Source organism: Sycon ciliatum, chromosome 12 (assembly GCF_964019385.1).
Source record: "Sycon ciliatum chromosome 12, ocSycCili1.1, whole genome shotgun sequence".
Taxonomy (NCBI): domain Eukaryota; kingdom Metazoa; phylum Porifera; class Calcarea; order Leucosolenida; family Sycettidae; genus Sycon; species Sycon ciliatum.
The window spans coordinates 27,410,776-27,423,875 of record NC_088654.1 but is presented as its reverse complement, the minus strand read 5'-3'; the positions used below and the strand labels follow the sequence as shown (position 1 = coordinate 27,423,875).

The 13,100-nt window shown below is 48.7% G+C and overlaps 1 protein-coding gene across 1 annotated transcript; it reads right to left on the bottom strand.

The window, feature by feature from the left end:
- Nucleotides 1-567: 567 nt before the first annotated feature.
- On the bottom strand, nucleotides 568-12,331 carry LOC135828193 (uncharacterized). Its single transcript, XM_065340635.1, has 6 exons — nucleotides 11,722-12,331; nucleotides 5,639-6,905; nucleotides 5,186-5,368; nucleotides 3,788-3,935; nucleotides 3,176-3,354; nucleotides 568-2,075 (listed from the first exon to the last, which is right to left on the bottom strand). The coding sequence occupies exons 2-6, from the start codon at nucleotides 6,809-6,811 to the stop codon at nucleotides 1,968-1,970; spliced, it is 1,791 nt and encodes a 596-aa protein (XP_065196707.1). The 5' UTR covers nucleotides 6,812-6,905; nucleotides 11,722-12,331; the 3' UTR covers nucleotides 568-1,967.
- Between the last annotated feature and the right edge of the window lie 769 nt (nucleotides 12,332-13,100).

The following is a 13,100-nucleotide window of genomic DNA, read 5'->3' as shown; positions in this document are numbered from 1 at the left end:
TGTACATGTATGTCAGAGACCCACATCATGTCAGCAGATAGCAGATAGCAGGCGGTAGCCATCCAATGGCCAAGTACATGTAGTTGCATGTTACTTGATACAAGCATGATGTTCGTTACCATGGCTACTGTTGTTGCTATTGCTATTCACCATCATCGGCCGATGCATTCTAAAAAATTGTTTGTTGTATTGAACGCACAAAGACGTGCGGCCATTACAACCAATGATGATATCGGAATCCAGCTCAGAGAGCAAAGGCATGTATAATAATGCCATATATGCATATTGATACTATACCCTGTGTACATGCAGCACACTCCGCAATCCGTGTAATCCGTGTAAATGGCATACATGCAGTGCACCGACCGTTGGCCTCCACCTCTGCCAGTAGCAACAGTTCGTCATCAACACCCGCACGTGCACATACAGACCCACACACGTACACACACACATACATACACACACACACACACACACACACACACACACACACACCGTGACACACACACACACACACACACACACCGCGACACACACACACACATACCCAAGCCAACTAGCGACGTATGCATGACAAACACGATAACCGTAATGTCTGTTTGTTATAGAATAAGCGCAGACACACTGGCTGTGTGTTATAGAATAAGCGCAGACACACTGGCTGTGTGTTATAGAATAAACGCAGACACACTGGTTGTTTTGTGCCAATTCAGCATTCATCCTGTCCGGCATATATTAAAGGACCGGACGTTTGAAAATATCCACATCAAGAGAATAGGCCTTCACAGAGTCAGCACAAACAAAATGCTGGCCTCACAAACGGCCACAAAGGAAATCAAAGGAAGAAGAAAGGTGCTCGAGAATAGAGAAAGCATAGAAAATAACCTGTGATCTACATTCTAATTATTGTGAGCAAAAAGCACTAGTATGTGCAGGCAGTGGAGCACCAGCGATGGGACAGCACCAGAGCTAGCTACAGTCAACAGTTGCATGCTACCAACACATACTAGTACCCTACGCAAGTACAGTAGGCGTGTGTCCAAAACACGTGCACACGCAAAAGCAAATTACGGAGCAGCAGCAGCAGGCCAAATGGAGAAAGCCAAATCAGAGGGAAGATTAAAATTAGGACTCAGTCTCAGTCCACAATCATCATACTGAAGTAGCTATAATGATTATAAAATATCTCTCTTCCTCTGTTTCTCTGTCTCTCTGTCTGTCGCTCTGTCTCTCTGTCTGTCTCTGTCTCTCTCCGTCTCTCTCTCTGTCTCTCTGTCTCTCTCTGTCTCTCTCTCTCTCTCTCTCTCTCTCTGTCTCTCTCTCTCTCTCTCTCTCTCTCTCACTGCAGCGGAATATCTCAATGCATAAATATAGCTGAAAGAAAAACTGAAACACATAAGTATATGTATACACACGCACACACACACACACACACACACGTGCACGCAAGCACAAGAGGTAGTCAACATGCCCACAAGTCCCAGCCATCGCAATGTGTGGCCCAGGCTCTCTGGCAGACCTACGCATGCACGAAGCTAATATGCAAGAGAGCAGGCAGTGGAACTAAAGCCTCAGTCCACACTCATCACAGCTATCAGATATAATGTATAATGTATCTTTCTCTTTCTCTCTCACTCTCTCACTCACTCACTCGCTCACACACACTCTCTCTCTCTCTCTCTCTCTCTCTCTCTCTCTCTCTCTCTCTCTCTCTCTCTCTCTCTCTCTCTCTCTCACTCCCCCCCCCCCACACACACACACTCTCTCTCTCTCTCTCATTATCATATGCTGCAGAAAGCACTGACACACGCACATGTGACCGTGTACTCTGCAGTGCTGTGCAGTGGATGATGTCATCACTGCAGGGCTGTGCAGTGGATGATGTCATCACTGCAGTGCTGTGCAGTGGATGATGTCATCACTGCAGTGCTGTGCAGTGGATGATGTCATCACTGCAGACAGTGCAATTAGATGCTAGTAGCCCTCAGCTCACGACGCAGGATCTTGCCGCTGGCTGACTTGGGAATGACATCGGTGAACACGATACCGCCGTCCAGTTGCTTGTATGCCGCGACCTGCACACAGACAGACAGACAGACGTGGCCACACGCATACACACACACACACACACACACACACACACGTATACATACAACCTGTATTGAGTAGGGAGCGGCTTGCAGATTTGCAATGTCGAAGGTTCGATGGACTTCTCATGTGCTGTGGATGGCAGTCGCGAGTCAGTCAAGTGTCAAGTCAAGTCAGCGAACAAGCACAAGCTCTGGTGTGCGTGCCAACCAAATTTCCTATAACATTGTCAGCAGGAAGTTATTTGTCCAGTTAAACTTTCGTACCCGAATCATGGAATATCTTGACGGGGTTGGGCAAATTCCTGTTATTCCAGTATTCAAGGTACAGTACTGTCAGTCACCGAAGAACTGGGGGTCAGCCTCCTAGCCTCCTAGCCTAGACCGTTCTTATTTTCATGTGCTACAGTCTATGCACAGTTGAGTCGCTGTGTATACATTGGTATGCTGGGGTTGGTGAAATTCTAGCCTGGTCGTTCTTCGCCACTACGCAGTTCTGTAGTCCACAAACCCCTTGGATGAAAAAGATGAAATGGGATTGCCGGTTTATTTTCCGCTTGTACAGTAAGTTAGACAGACTGATAGGCAGAGGGACAGACGGACGGACAGACGAACGAACAGGCAGGCAGACAGACTGACAACAAGAAGTAGGCAGACCGCTCAACAGGAGCACGACTTGATTCCGATGACGCTTTGCATTTCCACCATCTACTGTAAACCTGGAATCGTTTGCGCCCGTTTTGGTTCGCGAATTGCGACGATAGACCATTTCGCGCCTGCAAACATTTTCAATTGGAGTCAATTTGATGATTGACTCGAGTCTACAGTTTCGCGTTCGCGTCTACTTATGTTCGCAATTTCACACCCATCGCGAAAATACGAACGTTTCAGAATCTCAAAGGTTTCAGAGTTTACAGTAGGTCTTCATCAAACAAACAAACAAACAGGCAGAGAGACTTACAGAGCGTCATAGAGAGACAGGCAGACAGACAAACAGGCAGAAAGACTTACAGAGGGTCATAGAGAGACAGACAGACAGACAAAGAGATAAAACCACAGTTGCAAAAAAAACATTCAGCAATCCGTACCTGGCTTTCCATGAAGGACATGACGTCTTTCTCGCTCACTTCCGTGCCAGACCTTCTGACAATGAACGCACGCGGCAATTCTCCTTCTCGATCGTCTGGAACACCGATGACAGCGGCGTCATCGATGAGTGGATGGCTCAGCAACTCGCGCTCCAACTCAGCTGGTGCCACTTGATAACCTGTAGCATATGACACAGTCGACCACACGACGCACACCACAAACACATGATGGCAACGCAATGTCATTAACAAGTTAAATAAAATAACAACAGCAACGACGGCAACGATGCTGAGCGGAGCAGCAGCGAAGCACTGGCTCACGGTGCAGTGCGCAGGGCAGGCCCAGATTTGTCAGCACTGGGCTGTGCACTGGTGCAGTGTGCACTGCAGCCCTGGAGCAGTCAGCACTGGGCGGTGTACCAGGGGAAGGTGCTGATTTGACTCACATGATCAGATTCCATCTAGCAGCACTGTACTATAATTACATGTATTGTATGGTATTACATGTATTGTATGGTAGAACTTGAAAAGTCCTAAAATAGGTAGAGGCATAACAAATTACAAGAAGACGACCGAAGAAAACCACCAGACAGGAATATCTCGCGCCCTTACCTTTTCTCTTGATGAGCTCCTTGAGTCGGTCGGTGACGAACAAGTAGCCATCGCTGTCATGGTAACCAATGTCTCCGGTGTGCAACCATCCGTCCCGGTCTATAGTGGCCGCGGTGGCTTTAGGTTGGTTCAAATACCCAGCCATCACCTGCACATGGGTGGTTGCCAAGACAACACGACAAGGAGATATCCGACAGAATGTTGTTCCCAAACTCGGAAATTGCTTGCTGACCCAACATTACAGTCCATTCATAAAAGAGATGAGTACTGGCTCTGGCGAGCTCCCGTATTTGGTGATTTTTCGTGGTTTTACGTGCACATTGCAGTGCCGTGAAATTTGAGGTTAGAAAAAGGGTCCAAAAAAGGTAGAGTAGACGGTTCGATACCGGAACGCCTTGACAGCCAAATTTGTATAGACCCAAACCGATCATCAGCGTTGATTTTTCATTCGAAATATGTTTGTGGAAGGAAACTGGCATGTTGAAGTTTGCTCTGGGGCCAGAGTCAATCGAACTGAGCCACTCCTTTGTGTTGACCCATTGCCTCCAAGTTGCCCAATTTTTCGCTTCAAAAGAGTTCCGGTTTGCAACCTGTGTCCTATTTGAAACCGTCGCCTCTACCTCAACTGGGGTTCGAACCGGACAATGCAGTGATGCAAGTGGAGTGAAACGGATTGGATTTTCATGCCCTCCAGCATCAGTGCTTACAGGACACAACCTGGCCGAAATCCTATTCTTGTCCTTGTTATGGTTTGCTTTTTGGAGAAATGGACTTCAGAAACATAATTGAAAGAGCATTCCATGGAGATTGCAGAAAAAATTGTGAAAAAAACTCAAAATTTGACCCATTTGTGGCCAAAAGCTAGGATATCATCTTTTTCACGTACTTAGTAGTACAGTTGCCTTTGATATCCTGTTACAGTGAAACCTGTCTAAGACGACCGCTCAAGGGACCTTCAAAACGTGGTCTCTATTACCAGGTGGTCTCTATTACCAGGTGGTCTCTACTACCAGGTGGTCTCCTTATCCAGGGTCATGTGACTGGAAATAGCATCCCTTGGTCATAAATGTACCAGCGTTAACAGCAAATATTGACCTCTCTTGAATAGTGCTCTCTCTTGAATAGTGCCCTCTCTTGAATAGTGCCCCCGCTGTGATGGACATTGAAAAAATAGTGCCCCAGGGGTACTAATCCCCTAGGGACATTAATCCCCAGGGGCACTAATCACGCGAGAACGATAGTACTGATCATGTTCAATACTGAACAGTCAACTGATGATTACTCACACCACTATCTAAGCCCCCCCCCCCCCCCCCCCCTCCTCCTCCATCCCAACATACGCAAAAGCATGCGCACGCATGCATACAAACAAACACACACGTACAAACCGTCCCATACCTGCGGTCCGCGCACGCAGATCTCCCCAGTGATGCCCTTGCCCACAATATTCGGATGGTCCGGGTCCCGGCTGTCGACGATCACCACTTCGGTGTTGGGAACAGCCAGTCCTACAGAGCCGTGTCGTGGAGAGCTGAATGGAGATACGTGGAGAACGGGGCTCGTCTCCGATAGACCATAGCCCTGAGTTCACAAGTGTGGGAGAACACATGCACATGCGAGCGCACACAAGCACACACACCAGCATGCACACACACACCAGCACGTACGCTCACACACACACACACACACACACACACACACACACACACACACACACACAAGCAGCATGTCAGACTGGAAACATGTGTTGGAAACACACTGCACAACAGCACAGTTCAACGCATATGTACACCCGGATCCCGGATAAGACTGTGACGGTTACGCTAACACAATGATCTACAGTGCTCCTACCTGCAGGACCTTGCAGTCGTTGATACGACGCGACACCTCGGCGCTTATCTCACCCCCGAGCGGCGCTGCTCCACTCAGGACAGAGTAAACACTCCGCAGGTCGTACTGCGACACCATCGGATGCTTGGCCAGGAACACGGCCAGCGGAGGTGCCACGAACAACTGCGTGATCTTCTCCTTCTGGATGGTTGATAGGTAACGCTCGGGTTCAAATTTCGGCATGGTAACCAGCCGAGTACGTTGGTAGAGGCCGGCCAGTAGGAGTACAACCATTCCGTAGATGTGGAAGAACGGTAGCACGCACAGGATGGATTCGTTCTCGCAGCGGCACAGGTCCACCAGTTCTGGCGATGCGCTGATCTGGAGAACGTTAGCGATGATGTTGTGATGAGTCAGCTGGACTCCCTTGGGCAAGCCGGTCGTCCCGGAGCTATACGGTAACACCGCGATATCTTTCTGTATTGCGTACGTAAAGTCCGGCAAGGAGTTGCCATTGTTGTCCAGATGCTGCGAGAAGGGAACGACGCGAACGCCGTTGAGTTCTTGCTCGGTTGTCACGCCGACGGCGATGACAGACTGGAGGCCGTGTTGCTTGGCGGCCTGTGTGGCGTTCTCCAAGAACGGTGCACACGTCACCAACACTTTGACACTGGCGTCTGCCAGCTGACGTGCTATCTCCGGCGGCGTGTAGAGTGAGTTTACGGACGTGACCACACCACCTGCTGCCATGGTGCCCAGGAATGCCGTGGCGTAGTCGGGAAGGTTTGGCATGTACACGGCGACGACGTCATCTCTCCGCAAGCCAACGTCCACGACTAGCGACGAGCCAAACTTGCGGATTCTCTCGTACAGCTGGCCGTACGTGAACGTCTGACCTGTTATGGCATCCACGATGGCTGTTCGTTTGGCGTCCTCGTCCGTCAGGTTGTCGAAGATCAACTGATGCATGGGAACACTTTGGCGCTGGATGTCAACTGACGGGTAGACGCTACGAACGACGTGTTTCATTTGACCGACAGGCGAGAAGGTCTTGTTGAACGGCGCCTCGACCTGTTTAAGGGCAGTGCTGGCCGTGACCAAAGTGCGCACGGGGGCAGCACCCGATGGCGTCGTGGTCTTGCGGGCGCGTCGACTGATGTGCCGAGCGACCGGTCTCACCACAGCCATCGCCATGGTTACACGGAGCAAGGGTTTCGTCGTTGGCTGTACACACTGCAGCTGCGGTGCTGCTGCTGGTGGTGCTGCTGGTGTGTGTGCTGAACTTGATCTGGATATCCGTGAGCCCACATGTTGTAAATACACACACAGGCACACACACACACACACACACACACACACACACACACACACACACACACACATACACCATGACACACGCACGCACAAACACACACACAATAATAAAAAAGTAGCCGAGGACAAAAAAATCGTTGTACATGATGTTCAGAGGCAAGTTATGTCATATACGCAGTCAATAGCTGAAACAATGCCAACAGCCACCACAAGGGACATGGAAGTAGGTATCGTATCGGCTCCATTTTGATTTCCGGTAACATGATCCTAATTATGAGCTTGATGTGTGGCCTCAACACGTCAGGTGATGCGGTCGAAAATCCAGCTAACTTTGCTTTATTTTTTTTTAAATTTTTTAAAAATATTGAGATCCAAATTGGCAAATATGGCCGCGCTGTGCCAGACCTCCTACGAATTAAGAAAGGACCACCTGCCACCAGGCGGCGCCCCAAGCCAAGGGGTTGGTTCCTACTCACAGGGTTGACTTTACAGAGTTCCTGTAATTTCACAAATTTTCGGTGTACTTTTATTTTCGGTACTTTCGGCGCATCTGTTTCATACCTAAAATTTCAATACACTGAACAACCACATACACACATAATCCAATAGGGAACTGCTTCTCTGTACCTAAAATTTCTGTTCACCTAATCTGGCCTTTTGCCCTCATACCGAAAATATTGAGCACCGAAAATTTCTGAAATTAGAGTATACACCATCTCAGCCTACTGTAAAACTGGAAAGTTTAACGACCAAAAAAGTAAAACGTTTTTGTATTTTGGCATGATAACGTGCAGAAAGTTAACGATAGCTACCTGGCCACCCATCTGTATGCGCATCTTTACACAGTCATCTAGCGATAACGTTGTTTTCAAATACCGAAATATAATTGGTCGTTAAAACACAACAGAACAACAAGGACAATCAAGGCTTGTTTGCTGCTACTTTAAGTTTCATGCTTACGCAATCATCAGGCAACATGTTGCCTGATGATTGCGTAAGCATGAAACTTAAAGTAGCAGCAAACAAGCCTTGATTGTCCTTGTTGTTCTGTTGTGTATTACGCTCTGCCTTTGTGGTGTTGAGCACTGTCAAGCACTCTGGGTACATCCTTCGGTTGGTCGTTAAAACATTACGCTTTAGGAGCTGCATCTGCGCCTTGATCCTTGAAGGGTGGTGGCGTTCCTACGGATGCGGAAAACCCGGCTTCCAGCCGAGTCTCACGCGAACCGTGAAATTTTTTTATTTTTTTTTTTTAAACATTAGACATTGTGACTCGTTAGACATTCCGATTTAACAGTATCCTAGATTACAGCAGTTCCTGTAAAACCTGTCAAGACGACTGTGGAGTGTGCTGATCTCAAACTCGTCAGTCACCAAACTGATTTTATTGTAAAGAAGACACGCGGACTTATAGAGTGTGAAGAAGAGTATGGTGGGATAGAGAGCGGTGGAAGGAGAGCCGCTGGACAGCTGGAGAGTGTATCAATAAGCGCACTGGGGGAAGGCTGAACAGTATCGGTCTCTAGACATCAATAGGTATTGTACGAAAAGCAAGACAATAGTATATGTACTAAATTTTAAAGTCAACCACAACACAGACAATAGCTTCACACAGTCATGACACGGACAATAGCTTCACACAGTCATGACACGGACAATAGCTTCACACAGTCATGACACGGACAATAGCTTCACACAGTCATGTCACGGACAATAGCTTCACACAGTCATGACACGGACAATAGCTTCACACAGTCATGTCACGGACAATAGCTTCACACAGTCATGACACGGACAGTAGCTTCACACAGTCATGACACGGACAATAGCTTCACACAGTCATGTCACGGACAATAGCTTCACACAGTCATGACACGGACAATAGCTTCACACAGTCATGACACGGATAATAGCTTCACACAGTCATGACACGGACAATAGCTTCACACAGTCATGACACGGATAATAGCTTCACACAGTCATGACACGGACAATAGCTTCACACAGTCATGACACGGATAATACAACAGGGACCACTCGGATAAAGCAACCGCTTATCCTAAAAGACCGCTGAGCTCAGGACCAAGGGATGCTATTTCCAGTCAACGACCCTGGATAAGGAGACCACCTGGTAAGAGAGACCACGGTTTGAAGGTCACGTGAGCGGTCGTCTTAGACAGCTGTTTCACTATACACTATGCCCTTTGTGAGCCAAGTTTTCATTTTACAGTAAGACCTGTCAAAGCGACCACTCTGATAAGGCGACCACCTGTCCCAGAGGACCACTACAGCTAGAACCCAAGGGTGGTATTTCTAGTCAAATGACCCTGGATGAGGAGACCACCTGCACTCAACGATCGCATTTTGAAGGTGCCTTGAGCGGCGGTCGTCTTAGACAGCTATCACTTTACATGTATTTCCCTTTTTCTACTTCTTTTTTCGGTTATTCTCCGGGCTCTAGTGGCTATGTGATGACATCATCAGTTGAGATGCCTTGGCGAAGTTGCGGCCGCGACAGCGATGCAGTAGCGAATCACTAGCTTAGCGACACGCTCTGTAATCTGAATACTGTCCGGCGCATGGAAATCCAGTCGATTTGACGCGGGCGGCGCCCTCAGTGCGTACAGAACAGCGCACGTGTTGATTCGATGCGACCGACGCGCTGCAGCGCATAATAATACATGCATGCGTGTACTGCTTACCCACGGCTGCATGGCCGGCCTGCACCCTGGGGCCGCTAGACCGGTTTTTTTAATTTAATTTATTTTATTTTTTTACAGAATGCACCTCCTACTGATAGACCATAACAAAGAGAGGAGAAGAAGAAGACAAAAGAAAATAATGATCGAGACAACAAAGGAGAAAGACAGACAATGTACTAGTAGGGGCTCTCAGGGAGCCTGTGCCGGTGAGGCGGGACTAGCAACGCCGACCTAGGGTCTTGGCGTTAGCGCTATCCAGCGCACCATGGACGGGATTACGAAACACATGTAAATAGATAAGTGAGGGGGAGGGAGCTGATTGTGGATATATGGGGTGTTACAGCGAGTCTGTAGCCCAATACCAGCGGCTTTGTCGTAGGTGCTGATGCACCTTACCCTTGAACGACTGGAGGGACATCAGGCGTGGTGGAGACTGCAGCACAGTTGGGGGCAAGTTGTTCCACTCGTCAATGATGCTGTAGGGGAAGCAGCGGCGCACGTAATCAGGAGAGGAATCCGGGAGGACGTTCTGTAGCTCAGACTCGTGGCGCACCGAGTGGTCGGGCCGAGAGGAATACGTGTGGTCGGGCCGAGAGAGAGACGTGTGGCCGGACCGATAGAGAGAGAGACGTGTGGCCGGACCGAGAGAGAAACATGTGGCCGGATTTCCATGTCCACAACAGTACATAGTACCAAGAGTACATAGTACCAAGAGTACATAACCCCCCCCCCCCCCCCCAGAGTACACTCGCCCACTCTTGTACTTGTACTTGTACAAGCACTCACCCACCCACTCACCCACCCACTCACCCACCCACTCACCCACTCACTCACCCACTCACCCACTCACTCACCCACTCTTGTACTTGTACTTGTACAAGCACTCACCCACCCACTCACCCACCCACTCACCCACTCACCCACCCACTCACCCACTCACCCACCCACTCACCCACCCACCCACTCACCCACTCACCCTTCTTGCAGGTAAACTGTGACGCAGTCCAACAAAAAAATTGATTTCAATCTTCGGCACCCAGCACGGCAGAAGTAACTGGGCATTCTCCATGTACACTCAATAATGATTATCAGAACGAAACTCCTAAAACCCACCCACCCTCAAACGAAAACAATCATTTCGTTTTGAAAATACTAAGGGGTTCCGGTGGTCTGCTGACTCATCATTTTATGACTTCTTTCGCATTACCTATGCGATTCATGTAGTTAGAGCTTTTAATTTTTAAGGACAGACCAGCGGTCACTTCTTGGAATCAGGTGCGTGGACATTTTTTGAATCGCTGGTGGCAGGCGAAGCCCAGATCACATTCAGTTTGTACGGGAATGGACACGTGGAGGTTACAGAAGCACTTGGATGCATGGCACTCAACTTCATGTCCAACACTACACTCGTGTTGAGTCAGAGCAGCTGCCAGGAAGCCCTTCCATGGCTCGGGCGACAAAGAACAAGCTTCAGAATCGCTCCAAGCGCTGATGGAGACGGACCTGTCACATTTCGTATACGTTTTCAATGCACGACCTGTTCAGAATCACCGCAATCTCGGGGTGAGCACCGCTGACAGGCACGGCGCCGCGCTGTGTCCTTGAAACACCTCTACCTCTCAAGCCATAACTTTATAAGTAACCATGGTAACTGTTACATACAATATGCATGATTGTACTACAATTAGGACATCTATGGTTAACTCCACTTATTACGAACTTGCATTATAGCGAATTTCGTGGTAATTACAGCGAACCCATGTCCATGTCCCAGTTTGAACCCATACCGAATTGACCATTTATAGCAAACAGTTTTCGTTTATAACGAACCAAATCGTGTAGGGCCGTATGTAAACCAAGTGCACTCATACTGTCATTGGCCACTTGCCAGTCATGACTTGCTGCTTGTATGGTGTGAGTGCATTTCTGTTATAACACACTTCGGCTATAAAGAACTAATTATCCTGCACAACGGTGTTCGTGATATCAGGAGTCGAATCTTTTTGCGTACAGACACAGTCGGTGGTCGTGAGAAACCTGTGGCATGCTGAAATCAACGGACAAATCAATGGCCACCTTCTAGCTTACCTGCCTGCCCAGCGTGTTAGCCACTAGTGCTCTGGCTACGCTCCACTGCCACCGGCAACGACAGCAGTTGTGTAGTATTGTTCTTGTAGAGTACCGCTCCAGGCGAAGAGCGATTGATCAGCGTCCGCTCCTAGAAGTAGAAGCACACAGGCTGGCTAGCTAGGCACTACCGATCGCGATTCGGACGAAACGCACGTGTCCAGTCCAGTTGCACAAACTGTGCATGTGCAGCCCAGTTCTTTACAACACAAGCAGAATGATACAACGTTACGTGTAGTGACAATCAGTTTCTAACTAGCAATTGCCATCAACAGATCAAACAAAGCTACAGTTTCTGTTTCTGCTCTCTCATCAAGTGGAGCACTGGACGACTGGTAGCTAAATACAGTTCTTTGTTAGCAAAGCGCACAGAACATTCAGAATTGGGTCTACAGACTTAGTACAGTCTTTTATATAGCGAACTACAGAAACAACTACACGGTGTACTCATCATCCGCTAAATTACTAACAAGGGAGCGCGGTGCAGTGTTGAGCTTGCTCAGAATCAGAATCAGATGCTCGCCTCAGCTCAGCTGAGACTCTACCATTACCACTGGCACTGCACGAATAACGCTTAACGTCGAATTCCACTACCAACGCAGCAGCAGGCTTCGTCCTCGTGGTCGTGGCCGATCGCGATATCGATCGAGTAAATAAACGCGCTTGCGCTTGGCACGTCAGTGACACTGACAGCGCGAAGCAGCGGGGTCTCTGATCTGATCACGAGACTTTGAAAGGCGAATTCTTACTATTACTGTATTAGTAATTAGTTAGCCGCAGTACAAGGTCAGTGCATGCTATGCTCATGTCGCCCACAATACCGTCACGTGTAGATAAACATACGATCTACCATGATTACTAGTACATGTAGTACTAGTAGATCTACTCTGACTTTCATCACCGCATCACTCCCTGCACATGTGCAGTCGAGTCAGTCATCGAGTGTGTGTCAGTGCAGTACTGACAGTAGGTCTACCTTTCTACAAAACAGCTGATTCGCGCTGATCGGTGCACGTGCGGATCAGGGAGTCGTGAATGGTGATTGGTGTGCGGCTTTACCATTCACCGTATACATGGTATACGCGTAGATCTACGGTCGTGCGCACATCGATCAGATGCACATCAGTCATCGACATCAGGGAGTCGTGAAAGCGGCTTTCACGACTCCCACTGTCACCACACATCTCTCATATACTCTGCCCTCTGGTACATGGTGCTGTGTGTGTAGTGGTGGACGCACCACGCGAAACCGTAACACCAATACAACGGTTTGTGGAATGCTAGCGCTAGCCGCTAGCGCTAGCGAGGAGTCGAGTGTCGTGTCGGATCATACTCCGCGT

Bases quoted from the DNA above. Each gene is read 5' to 3' on its own strand.
- LOC135828193 (XM_065340635.1), bottom strand. From the start codon at position 6,811: ATGGCGATGGCTGTGGTGAGACCGGTCGCTCGGCACATCAGTCGACGC. The intron at 5,369-5,638 runs GTAGGAGCACTG...TTGTGAACTCAG, and splicing joins ACGACTGCAAGGTCCTGCAG to GGCTATGGTCTATCGGAGAC. The intron at 2,076-3,175 runs GTACGGATTGCT...GTCTGTGTGCAG, and splicing joins TGTCCTTCATGGAAAGCCAG to GTCGCGGCATACAAGCAACT.